Source organism: Oryza sativa, chromosome 4 (assembly GCF_034140825.1).
Source record: "Oryza sativa Japonica Group chromosome 4, ASM3414082v1".
NCBI lineage: Eukaryota > Viridiplantae > Streptophyta > Magnoliopsida > Poales > Poaceae > Oryza > Oryza sativa.
Window position 1 is genome coordinate 34755840 of NC_089038.1, and position 12760 is coordinate 34768599.

At 42.4% G+C, this 12760-nt stretch overlaps 3 protein-coding genes across 3 annotated transcripts; all 3 read right to left on the reverse strand.

Annotated features, from left to right (window-relative positions):
• Positions 1–451: 451 nt before the first annotated feature.
• Positions 452–3026, reverse strand: LOC4337358 (probable adenylate kinase 6, chloroplastic). Its single transcript, NM_001419943.1, has 4 exons — positions 2606–3026; positions 2023–2163; positions 1310–1582; positions 452–959 (listed from the first exon to the last, which is right to left on the reverse strand). Exons 1-4 carry the CDS (start codon positions 2906–2908, stop codon positions 819–821), a joined length of 858 nt encoding a protein of 285 aa, NP_001406872.1. The 5' UTR covers positions 2909–3026; the 3' UTR covers positions 452–818.
• Positions 3027–3852: 826 nt separating this feature from the next.
• Positions 3853–7136, reverse strand: LOC4337359 (probable polyamine oxidase 2). Its single transcript, NM_001419942.1, has 9 exons — positions 6771–7136; positions 6216–6420; positions 6014–6127; positions 5831–5918; positions 5627–5712; positions 5419–5521; positions 5174–5271; positions 4581–5010; positions 3853–4461 (listed from the first exon to the last, which is right to left on the reverse strand). The coding sequence occupies exons 1-9, from the start codon at positions 6796–6798 to the stop codon at positions 4150–4152; spliced, it is 1464 nt and encodes a 487-aa protein (NP_001406871.1). The 5' UTR covers positions 6799–7136; the 3' UTR covers positions 3853–4149.
• Positions 7137–8323: 1187 nt separating this feature from the next.
• LOC4337360 (polyamine oxidase 5-like) lies at positions 8324–12372 on the reverse strand. Its single transcript, XM_015780966.3, has 10 exons — positions 11891–12372; positions 10610–10725; positions 10388–10476; positions 10191–10304; positions 10019–10106; positions 9850–9935; positions 9656–9758; positions 9466–9563; positions 8926–9355; positions 8324–8827 (listed from the first exon to the last, which is right to left on the reverse strand). The coding sequence occupies exons 1-10, from the start codon at positions 11922–11924 to the stop codon at positions 8507–8509; spliced, it is 1479 nt and encodes a 492-aa protein (XP_015636452.1). The 5' UTR covers positions 11925–12372; the 3' UTR covers positions 8324–8506.
• Between the last annotated feature and the right edge of the window lie 388 nt (positions 12373–12760).

Here is a 12760-nt window from a genome sequence, read left to right on the forward strand (position 1 = left end):
TTCTTCTAATCCAGATACTATTTGGTTCCTGCTAAAAGGGTAGACACATTTCTTACCGTGAGGAGATTGCATTCGAAAAGACAGATTTGCTACTTGAACTGAGTCTGTGACCTCTGCTGTACTTCCTCCGTCCCAAAATAAGTGCAGCCATGGCTTTCCGCGTCCAACTTTGACCGTTCGTCTTATTTGAAATTTTTTTTTAAAAAAATTAAAAACATAAGTCACGAGTAAAGCACTATTCATGTTTTATCATCTCATAACAACAAAAATACTAATTATAAAAAAATTTCAAATAAAACGAACGATTAAAGTTGGGCACAGAAACTCATGGCTACACTTATTATGGGACTTATTATGGGACGGAGGTAGTATTCAGCAGGCTACTTGCATATTCAGATAAGACCCAACCTGGGGCAAGGGAAATTTCAGAACCATGTGCAAACACTCTCAATGTGTCAATAGCACCAGAATTTCATTACAATGGTTGCTCTGTATTGCTTTCAAACAGGCATAGTTGCAAGGAAAATATTACTGTCATCACAAGGCTTGCCTTGTGTTGCTTTCAACAAGCATAGTTGGCTACAAATAAATGTGTATTGGTTTATTGGAAGCTTTCTCATTTAAGAATAACAACCAGCACACTCATCGATCATGGCATCATGCAAGATCGATGATGAATCACCTATACAATTGAGTGCTATATCAATATAATTTTGGTAACCCGATTGAACTACTTCTAGAGGTACAAGGAATACTCATTACTTAACTACTTCTGGCGTAGGGCTACAAATACATAACGAACATTCCTAAAGCAAAAATCATGCTGCTGCAGATCTTTCATTGCCAGGGTCTAAATTCAATGCTTGCAGTAACTTCGGCCATGATTCTGGAATTCCTCCTGGTAGATTGAACTCCAATAGTTTACCACGTGCTCTGTAGAAGTCCTCCACTGGCTCACACTGCAAAAATGACAGCTTAGAGAGGACGGCACGATGCCAAAGTAAACTAAATGTAAACTTTCCCTTATTCAGCTTTTCATTTGCACATAAAATAAGACAAGCCATTAGTGCATGATAAATTGAGTATAAATAAAATTAAAAAATGAGTTTATTTGTTTTTTAAAGAAATTTCTATATAAAAAGTTTTTTTTTAAAAAAGAAACACATTGTTTATCAGTTTGGGAAGCATGCTAACGGAAAACAAGGAATTTGCAACTGCCGAATGCCCAAACAAACAAAGCCTTAGTCTTTTACTAGCAAATTACAAGTGAGGAATTCAATAAATAAAAATAACACAAGCTAGAACATACCAAATCATGATAAACACGCAATCGCTCCTTTACCACCTCTTCAGTATCATCAGGCCTAGTTATCAACTTTGATTCACACTGTGGAGGAGGCAGTAGTGGAGGCATGTACATTCGAGGACCACCATTTTCGCCCTCCATATCAATGGACGCTACATTAAAATTTCCACCACACTGGCTGCACATCCTTCTACCAAGGCATTTTGCAAGCAGAGCCTCTTCTCGGAGTTTGAGGTTGATGACCAAATCAATATCCGTGACTCCTTCAAGTATCTCCTACCAAAGCACAAAATAGTTCCAGTGGATAAGATTTAACAAGTAGTTGATGATTGTTGGCCTCAACGATATATGCAATATAGGCACAAAAATAGCATCTTAACTGATCCGTTTATGGAATTATGGCACACCTAAGTAAACTAATGCATAGCTACCAACTTATGCAAAGGTTAACAAATTGATTTGTCTAGTCGCCAAAATGCTGCTAGTAACCAGATCAAGCTGATTATAAAGGCACAGCGTCTTAATGTTGAACTGCCAAAGATTAATACTACCTCAGCAATCAAGTTACACATTATGTGTATCAAATTGCATGCTATGTATATGATTTCACCTCTTAAATATGAAAATGCAAATTTGAAGGCAAATCATAATTGTATACTGAGAAGTTGCAAGTATGTGTTTTGCATACTTACAGTCAGGTCAAATAACTAGCTCACCGCTTGTCTTATGGTTCTTGGAAAACCATCAAGGATGAAGCCCAGCTCACCCTTTTCTGCTCCCTCTTCAAGCCGCTTTGACAGAAGATTTATTATGATCTCATCCGACACTAGCTTTCCATTATTCACAATCTCCGCAAGCTGAAATCGGATCAGACACAGAACAATGAAAAACATAGAAGTAATACATTACTATTCTCACATCAAGCCATCTCTTTAGGCACCCTAAGGATCATTCTTTTCCTGTTCGTTGTTATAACCACACGTACTACAAAAAAATCTTACATAACTCTTACAAACAATGATCTTAACCGCTTGATTTAACTAGATGGGGGTTAGAGGAAATCTAGATTTACTTATAGCATAATAAGACTTTAGTAAGAACAATTTAGTACTTAAAGCCTTTTCCGTACTCGATGCAGGGGATCCATCAACTTAACAAAAGCAATTGACAGCAAGAAATTGGAATCTGAAAAACGCATGCTCTCTTGTTCATTATCATCCATCCCCATCACCATCATTGTGAGACCTCGAAGGGCGAAGGCCAAGAGAGAGGAAGAGAGAAACGGAGGCGGCGTTTCACCTGCTCGGAGAAGGGGCCCGGGGAGGCGAGGGCGTCGCGGACGAGATCGCCGGTGGCGATGTGGGGCACGCGGAGCATCTGCGAGAGGCGGCTGGCGTAGGTGCCCTTCCCCACCCCGGGGCAGCCCAGGAACACCCACTGCACGCGCCTCCCGTCCTCCTCCCGCTCCCGCTCCCGCCCGCGCCGCGCCACCGCCGCCGCCGCCCGCGCCCCGGCCGCCGCCACCTCCTTCGCCGACGACGCCATGCTCCGCCGGGACCCCGCGGCGGCGCACGCCCGGATCGCGCGCGAGATCGCCGCCATGGGAGAAGCGAACGAATGGACAGAGATTTTTTTCCCCCGATTTTCTGTTTGTTTTTCGTGTCGGAGTAGTAGTATTTTTTTGACTTTGCCGTTTGAGATTTTTTTTTTTTGATCTCTTGGAGTTCGGGGAAAGCGTTAGGTATAGAGAGGCGTAGCGTGGGTAGCGTGGCTTAAGCGGTGCGCTCACGTGCGTCAATAGGAAAAGGGCTCTCGTTTTCTTTTTGGAAAGGGAAGGTTAGGGTTCCACGTGGAATCTTGGGAGATTCTGCCATCGTGGACATGTCAGCTCAACCGGTCTCCCTCCCAAATCTCTAAGTGACGATGGAGTAAATACATATATATATATATTTGAGTCGGTTTTTAAAATTATTTATTTTTGTAATACAGAAGGAATCATATAAGAAGTCTGTTTAAAAAACTCGCATACTACCTTGAGACGATCTCGAACTCCTAACCACAGCTCATGATTTTCTAAAAAAATATATATCCAAGCGAACTCCCACAATAAATTTCATCTTAACTAATCCATATAACAATAATAAAATTAAAATATACTTCACCCAATTAAAATATACTTCAGCACGAACATTTTTTCTAGTATTTATAAAAATTTAAAAATATAGTTACGTATAAAATACTATTTACATTTTATCATCTAACGAAAATAAAAATACTAATTAGAAGATTTTTAAATAAAACGGAGAGTTAAATGTTGTATTAAAAACTGAATTTTTTTTAAGGAAGTAGCGTTTTATTGTAGTCACAAGATGACCTGTCATCTTCAGAACTATGCGTGGCGCCAAATTTGTGTTCCACCACGTCGACGTCGAGGTCAGCTGCCATCCACCGCCGGCGACGGTCAAAGGCTCAAAGCAAGCAAAGGCATGAGACGAGACAGCCGTGCACTTCTCCCTCGCAGGTTGCAATCACAGCAGCAAAAGACGAACAAGCAACTCCAGCCCAACTACTCACATTCATTCACTCCAAGGTTGTTACTAGCATTAATTAATTGAAACTGTGTCCCAGTACAAAGATCTCAAGCATGATCTCGATTTATTTATTCAATAATAACATGACAATTACATAATTATTAATTAATAATTTTGATTCATGCAGTTAATCCCCTACATGAACTTGAACTTGTATGAGTGATTGAATCATCAAGATTCCAGGGCATAGGCATGGCAATTGAATCAATCCAGATTCCATGACAATGGCAGGGTGGAGCAGGTTCAGTTTTTTCAGGTCCTGCAAATCTGAAGGGGAGCAATGACTCCGGCCATCTCCTCGTAGGCCTTGACCTGGACGAGGTCAGGGATGCCCTTCTGCATCAGGATGCGCTTCCGGCACTCATCGGCGGCGGCGATCCCCGACGAGTAGGCGCCGTGGACGGACCCCGAGTGGTCGGCGCTGGCCGCCTCGCCGGCGAAGTAGAGGTTCTCCACCGGTGCGGCGAACCGCGCCGACACGTCGGCCGGCTTCCCGACCAGGTCGCACGAGTAGGAACCCAGCGAGTTCGGGTCAGAACCCCAGCGTGAAACCAAATACTTCGTCTGCAATAACACAAATCAACAAGTGCAAATTGTCAGTCGCAAGAACAACGAATTCATTCAGATAATGCGAACTCGAAAATGGAACTAACTGTGGCCATGATCTGAGATGGCAAACTCACAGGTTCAGTGGCGTCAGGTAGCATTTTCTTCAGGTGAGACATGACCAGATCAACGGCCTCCTTGTCTGACAGTTTTTCCACTTCTTGAGCAAATCTACCGGCGGCCATGTAGACGAGGACCGGATTGCCGGTGGCCTTGTGGAGGTTCAGGAAGTACCCACATGCTTTAGGCGTTGGGCCAACCATTCCCAGCACCTCAACATTAGGCCAGAAGACTGTATCGAAGTGCATGGCGATCTTGTTCTCGATACCGACACCAAGGTCTGCGATTGCAGAGCTCTTCCATGAGGGCAACTCAGGCTCGAACTTGATTATGTTTGCCTTGAGCACACCGAGCGGTACTGTAATGATGCAAGCATCGGCAGAGTAACTTGTTCCATCTTCAGTGGTAACTGTCACTCCATTGAATTGGCGGGCAATTTTGGTTACCCTGAAGATTTAGCAGTAGCAAAAGCGAGTAAGCAAAACTGTTTAGCAATATTGACAAGTGAAACGACAAGTAATTTTGTGGAGCCAAAATACACTGAAAAAGGGACTTCAGTATGCTGAAATTAATTGTTGTGTTTGTATGCTCGGGAGGTAAAAGAACACACCTTTGATTAAGCCGGATATCTAGACCTTGTGCAAGAGCCTGAATTATAGGATAGTATCCGTTCACCATCAGACCATGGCCACCGGTAAGAACATGCTCCTGCATAGTTAAGAGGAATACAAACATAAGTAACTAACTATGCAAGATGGCAAACAATTCGATGTAATTTACCAATATCCTTCACTAAGCAAACTAATGTCACTATAAGAATGTGCAGTGTGCTAATATAGACTGATTTCAGCTAACCTGATCCCAGTTTTTCAGAGATATTTCATCAGCATCTGCAGCAAACCATGCCTCAAGCCGACAGACACACCATTGCAAGACTTGATCATCTATCCCTTGTAACCTACAAATAATGGTAACCATATCAGTCAACCTCTCATGATGCATCCTAGGAATTTATTAAGTATGTTGTGAGTAAATTGATAGCATGGTACAAGAATGTGCATACTTCAGATGGGGGTGCCTCTCAAGAACAAGTGAAATCGCCTGTAGAAGGGGCATGTCATGTTCCTGCTCATCACGCACTTTAACTGTCTGCAATGCAACAGAAAATTTTTTTTGGAACATTAATGCAACAGAAATTAGATAGTGAACTGAACATGCTCTTCAAACGGCACCAGAAGTACCAAGTATAAATGAGTTCATTATGTACCTCATCAAGAATTCTTTCAAATGTTTCTTCAACTTTAGCAACTGTCTCCTTTGAGACCTGATGGCCAGCCTTATCAAAGAGTGCATAACTGTAACAGAATCAATTGACAGAGTTGATGTAAGAATCAACAAGGATTGTGCGGATCGGTAAAGAAAAGCGTAAGATCAAGAGCTAAAAGATTACCTTTCTAAATCATGATCATACAGAACAGAGTTGTCGCCACTAGTGCGATATAATTTCAGCCCAAGATAGCCAATCAATGGTGCCAAGGAGTTCTCATTACAAACGCCGTGGAGCCTGAATTTTTGGAATGAACAGTAAGTAAGCTTGTATGAACAGAATCTAAAGTGAATTTCTCACACTAACAATTCAGGGTGAGACTGACCATGAGGCTCCCATATCAATTGGGCATCCGAAAGAGTAATCGGTATGGACACGACCGCCTACGCGATCTCTGGACTCCAAAACAGTCACCTCAAACGAAGCATTGGAGAGAGCACGGGCTGCTGCAACCCCTGAAATTCCCCCACCGATCACGATGACGGATGGAGGCGAAGCACATTGCCTCTCAATGGTCGGAAGCAAGAGGCCTGAACAAAAAATGTTTTTTACTGTCAGGTATGTGAATCATAAGAGAGAGAAATCACGTTGAACATCAAGCTCACTAATCTACATAATACTGTAGATACCCAAGTTACCAACTAACTAACCAATTTGTACCCAACTAGAATTATAAATTCTAATAATCTTGTAAAATCTAAAGTGTGATGATCACCTTCCCTATGTGGAAAATTTAATTCTAAAGTACAATAGATAGATTTCTAAAAATACTATGATCAATGGGAAATATTCCCACCTTTCACGACGCACCACTACCAAGTACTCCTACCAGATAAAATTTCAGAAAAAAAAATTACAAAAAAGTGGGAATAATTCATACCTCCAGTTTTGAGGCTATTGGGATCCATAGCCGCCAGCGCCGAAGCCGAAGGAAGAGAGGAAGAAGAAGAAGAAGATGAACACGAAGAGGAAGAAGGTCCTCCCGTCCCCGTACACGCAGCCGCGAGGAGGAACTCCGCTTACAGGAGATTACTACTAATACTACTACTGGAATTACAATTATTACTACTACTGCTACTAGTACGTATGGGAATCGAGATGAAGAACATGAACACGAGGAGGCCGTCCTGGCGGCGGCTGGCGGCGTAGCAGCGGCGGTCCGCGAAGCAGCTCATAACCCTATCTTGGGCTCCAAACCGGCAACACCCGCGAGGTCCCCCTCCCCACAATTCAACTCCAAATCCTCACCACCACCTCGAGGAGAGGTAGATCGCTTCTCTTCTCCTGCGAGGTGGGTTTGATCTGGTTGGCGCGTGTGATTTTGGGTGGGGTCCTTCGGTTCGGTTTGGTATGAAGTTGATGAGGGGGTTGGGGCGAGTCTTATATGGAGCGGAGGAGGAGGAGTCGGAGTCGGCGACGACACGGGATCCCAGCTTCCGCCTTTGCGTTTGCGTTTGGGTCGCGTAGCCGCGTTTGGCTCCCGGACATGTGGGCCCAAATGCGGTGGAAATAGTTGGCGTCGGCACCAGTTTGTTTTTATCTTTTCTTCCTTTTACAAGAGGAACTACTAGAACACAGATAATATATATACTCCCTTTGTATTTTAATAGATAACGTTACGTTTGAGTATCGTCTTGTTAAAAAATTGTGCAAATACGTAACATATAAATAATGCTTTAAGTAATTTTAATGATAAAACAACTAAAAAATATGGTAAATGATAATTACGTATTTTTTAATAATACGATTAGTCAAACGTGTATTCAAAACTCAACGACGTCATCTATTTAAAAAGGAGGTAGTATTGAGTCCGTTTTTTAATATGTGGTTGTTGACTTTTAGACATATATGTTTGAATATTCGTCTTAAATATTTTGTGTAAATATGTAAAATACAAATCATGGTAAAATGCATTTTATGATAAAACAAAATACAATGAAAATAAATAATAGATTTTTTAATGAAATATGTATTTTTGAAAGAAAAAAAATGATTTTTAGGTGGTGGGGGAGGGAATTAATGTATTCTCTGTTTGTGGCTATTACAATTTACAAGTCTGATGCTACAGGATGGGATGGACATTGCAAATTGTGGCAGCAGATGTTACAGTGGAATGAATGCGTTTGATATGGTTCACACGATGGTGGAATCGTTTCCGAATATGCAGGATGCTGTATGGTTTATTATTAGTGGAGATCTACGTATGAAAGTAAAGAAAGAAAAACCTCCACTGTTTATGACCATTGAACTGCAACTAGCCTGCATCTACAACCCTATATACATGCAAAATGAAGCAAATGGGGGCGCAAGCCAAGTTCGATCAGACGATTACTAGTTTACTACAGCCCTCCAGTCTCAAGGCAAACACTGAAAACTAAAATAAATTCAGCAGTACTGACTGGGAATGTGTAAATGAAAAGCAATATCCATGGATTCAGAGAACAAGGTCTGTTGATATATAATTATTCTGTTTTTATTTGAATACACATAAACGATCAAACTGTGAAACGGTACAGGATCTGAGATAATTAGGAAACTACAGAGCAGCAGCTACAATATTAACCATAGCAGCTGCAGGATAAACACGGTGCTAAATAGGCAGGCTTTGTTCTTCTTTCACAGCCTGGATATCTGGAAGGGGACCATGACTTCAGTCATCTCCTCCCTCATGATAATCTTCCCAACCTGGAAAAGGTCGGAGATGCCTAGCTGCGTCGACAGATGCCTTCGGCAATCCTCTGCAGCAACAATGCCTGAAGAATAAGCTCCATGCACGGACCCAGAGTGATCGATGCAGGCGGCCTCCCCAGCGAAAAACAGGTTGCCCACCGGAGCACAGAATCTTTCATACAAGTCAGCTGGCTTCCCAACAAGGTCGCAGGAATAAGAACCAAGCGAATTCGGGTCGGTTCCCCACCTTGAAACCAAATACTGGACCTGCAGTTGTGTAGCACAAGTGTTAGAGCTACTGTTCATAGTCTGAAATTGACAGTACTCAACTGTACATGGTCTGAAAATGAATTTTGAGGATTTACCGGTTCAGTAGCTCCTGGTAGCATTTTCTTGAGCTGAGACATGACAAAGTTTACGGATTCTTCATCGGATAGCTTCTCGAATTCATATGCGAATCTTCCTGCTACCATGCATACAAGAACCGGATGCCCTGTGGCTTTGTGAAGGTTAAGAAAGTAACCGCAGGCATTTGATGTTGGGGCAACCCTGCCTAGCACTTCTACATTTGGCCAAAATACACTATTGAAGCGGAGGGCTATTTTGTTCTCAATGCCAATACCAAGATCAGATATTGATGAAAGCTTCCAATCTGGGAGCTCAGGTTCAAACTTGATGATATTTGCTTTAAGTACACCAAGAGGGACAGTTATTATAGCAGCATCTGCAACAAAGCTTGTCCCATCTTCAACACATACTATAGTTTTGTTGTACCTCTGGATGATTTTGGTAACCCTGGAGGAAAGTTAAGAGATAAGATACTATAGATTTGGGATTATAACTATGAAACCTATGAAACAGAACTTATGTGAATTACTTGGCCATGAGGATATGTAACTGCATACCTGTGGTTCAGGTGGATATCAAGATCTTGCGCGAGAGCTTTGATAACAGGATCATAACCATGCACCATAAGCCCATGGCCACCAGTAAGAACATGTTCCTGTAAATTTGAAAGGTCAGTCCACTGCTCTACGTGAATACAACAATTCTTCATGTGCGCATGTAAATACAAAAGTGCCCCCTATTGCATACCTGATCCCAATTTTTCAGAGATATATTATCCACATCTGTGGCAAACCATGCCTCCAGCCTACATATGCACCACTGCAGTACTTCATATTGCAAACCATCAAGCCTGTAAGAGTGAATGCATATCATTAGAACATTTCACCCCGTCGCTAAAGCACCACCATTCCAGATATAGGTGAATGCTAAATTCCACTTACTTTAGGTGTGGATTCCTGTCAAGCACAATTGAGATGGCTTGAATAAGAGGCATGTCATCTTCATGTTCAGCTCTTACTTTCACCGTCTGCAATATTAACAAAGTAAGCTCACAAGAGTTGCATAAAAGCATTTGATGGATAACAAATGAAATGCAAACGATGACAATACCTCCTTAAGAATTTTCTCAAATGTTTCCCCGACTTTTGTCACTATCTCCTGGGGAACTTGACGACCATCCTTATCAAAGAGAGCATAGCTAAATGAACAAAAACAACAATTGTAAGAGAATGAAAGCCCATCAAGTTGAGGATAAACTTATGGGTTAGGAATAACTCCTAACCTCTCCAGATCATGGTCATATAGCACAGAGTTATCACCACTGGTGCGATATAATCTAAGGCCAAGCAACCTAATCAGTGGTGCCAATGAATTCTCATTGCATACACCATGCAACCTGAACCACATGATAAAACCATGAGATGAAAACCAAACACGTTGCAAGGCGGCGAAAATAGCTACTTCTGGGATGCAACTAACCAAGATGCTCCCATGTCAATTGGGCAGCCAAAAGAATAGTCAGTATGCACACGGCCACCAAGTCGGTCCCGTGACTCTAATAGTGTGACCTGTAGTTATGTAAAAGTATCTAAGAAAAAGGGCCCGGGAAGCATCAAAACATTAACTTATTTTTGGACAATAAGCTAATAGAATATAGAAGACAGAGATATAGTTATTTCATCTTTCAATGACAGCATTTACCTTAAACGAAGCATTAGACAGCGCACGAGCAGCTGCAATGCCTGAAATCCCTCCACCAATCACAATGACAGAAGGGGGAGAGGCATTTTGCCCATCAATGTGACGAAGAAAAAGACCTGAATGCACCGCACAGTAAATTTCTGGGTTAAATATTGAAATCAATTTGGAATTGTAGCTCAACTAATATCACATATTTCTCAAACATGTACATGAATAAGCACATTTAAAGTTTCATTCAGTGCAACCATGTGTCATTTGTTAAATTTATGACTGAAAATAGTTGTGCTTTCGAGCCCACAAGTGGCCAACTGAATAATCTTTGTTAGTGATTTATTCATTACAGTTGGTTTTTGGCAATAAAGTGTCATGTTCGAATTAGATTGAGCAGAATGATCCATAGAGTTATTTGACGCAGAGCAGTCTGGATTAATCGATGCAGCAGCATATTCTGCAAAAAATGCAATCAAGAACAAGGAAACAATTCGGCCTCGGATGCTACTTCTTCTGGACAAGGGATACCATTTTTTTCCTATTGACCTTTTACTCTTTTAGAGACCTCAATTTTTGGAACCTTGTTCCACATCTCTTTCACAGTTTTGCTAGCAAATTGCCATCACAATCCCTTCCTTTCCTCTAGATTCTTGCTGATTGATGGTATCTACACTACTGTGACTCATCTGATATTGCAAGATTTAAAACAATGGGGGATGGTCCCCAATCAATTAAAGGATCGTTTTACAACATTTCGTTTTTTAAAAAAGAAAACAGTAATGAAGGGTCCTACTTTATGTATTTATATAATTATTACATAGAACAAAAAAGGTATAAAGTTAAAGATATGTACACATTTCATATTCGATAGGATTTTAGCTTTGCTTTCACCACCTTAATCCATGGCTACGCAACCCCTTTTGCGTATTCACCGGAACCAAAAAAAAAAAGAAAAAAAAGGATGGCTCCATATCAGCATTTACTGAATCGAAACATTCTGACCCCTACGATTTGTGACACTAAAGCACTGCACTGTCATACTCACACAATCGATTGCGATTGGGACGCCAGTCCACGACAGGTCGACAGCAATATTTGCCGTAACACAATCAACTTGGATTTTATACTTGGATAGTAATCTAAAGTTGCGTGTGGGATTTGTATGCATGGTTGAAATTGAATAGCACTGATGAACATATCAATTTGCAAAAAAATAATAAAATAAAAAATGACTTCTCTACCTAAAAATGGAAAAAAAAGAACAGGGGAGTATTCTGATCGGAGACGCACCTCCGGCGGCGAAGCCATTAGAAGGCTGGTCCATTATCCTCCCGATCCGAGTTGCGTTCGACGGCGACGAGGTGGAGAAGATCGAATCGAATCGAATCGAAGCAGAGAGAGAGAGCGGGATCAGAGAGTGTGGGGGAGAGGCGAGATCGGCTAACAATTAGAGGAGGAGATTAACGAGTGGTCGCGGCCACCACGTATAGGAAGCGAGAGGTAGAAGACGAAGATGAGGAGGCCGTCCATGGAGCCGCGGCGGGGGACGCTCGTGGTCGGCGCCGCATGGGTAACCCCTCTCATACCCAAACCAGCTCGTCGCCGGCGAGTCCCCTCGCCGCCGCCCTCCCCACACCGGCGTTCCCCTCCCTCGGCGCCACGCCGCCCCGCCGCCGCCGCCGCGCGAGCCGAGCCGAGCCGGTGCTAGTGGAGAGCGCGAGAGAGACACAGCGAGAGATTGGCTCGAGCCGGAGGGAAGCCGATGATGCGGTGGATTGGCGCCCGCGGAGCCGCGGTTTTATAGCGATGCCCCTTTTGCGTTTTGACCCCTCTTTTTTTTGGGTTATTTCGAAACACGGCCGGCTCGTAGATCGAGCCGGCTTGAACAGCCGAGCTGGATGGGCACCTGTCCATGTGGTCCATCCACTCTCACTCTCTCCGTCGATGCAGAGTTTTTTTGTAATTATTTTTAGAACGATGCAGAGTTCTTGGCTCTTGTGAATTCTCACAACCAAACCAAAATACAACGGCATTGTTAAAAAAAATGTGATGCTGAAAATCCTGTGTGTTGGAGTGTTGCAATGTTGCATGCATTGTGATTTACGGGTAAACTTTACAAAACTGTGTGGAAGTTGATTAAGTTATCGTAAAAGTATATAT

Excerpts from the sequence above, each read along its gene's own strand:
- LOC4337358 (NM_001419943.1), bottom strand. The coding sequence starts at position 2,908 with ATGGCGGCGATCTCGCGCGCGATCCGGGCGTGCGCCGCCGCGGGGTCC. Across the intron at positions 2,164-2,605 it reads CGGGCCCCTTCTCCGAGCAG|CTTGCGGAGATTGTGAATAA; the intron begins GTGAAACGCCGC and ends ATCCGATTTCAG. Across the intron at positions 960-1,309 it reads TGCGTGTTTATCATGATTTG|TGTGAGCCAGTGGAGGACTT; the intron begins GTATGTTCTAGC and ends TCATTTTTGCAG.
- LOC4337359 (NM_001419942.1), bottom strand. The coding sequence starts at position 6,798 with ATGGATCCCAATAGCCTCAAAACTGGAG. Across the intron at positions 5,011-5,173 it reads GATATCCGGCTTAATCAAAG|GGTAACCAAAATTGCCCGCC; the intron begins GTGTGTTCTTTT and ends CTAAATCTTCAG. Across the intron at positions 4,462-4,580 it reads TACCTGACGCCACTGAACCT|ACGAAGTATTTGGTTTCACG; the intron begins GTGAGTTTGCCA and ends GTGTTATTGCAG.
- LOC4337360 (XM_015780966.3), bottom strand. The coding sequence starts at position 11,924 with ATGGACCAGCCTTCTAATGGCTTCGCCGCCGGAG. Across the intron at positions 9,564-9,655 it reads CTCTGAAAAATTGGGATCAG|GAACATGTTCTTACTGGTGG; the intron begins GTATGCAATAGG and ends TCAAATTTACAG. Across the intron at positions 8,828-8,925 it reads TACCAGGAGCTACTGAACCG|GTCCAGTATTTGGTTTCAAG; the intron begins GTAAATCCTCAA and ends ACACAACTGCAG.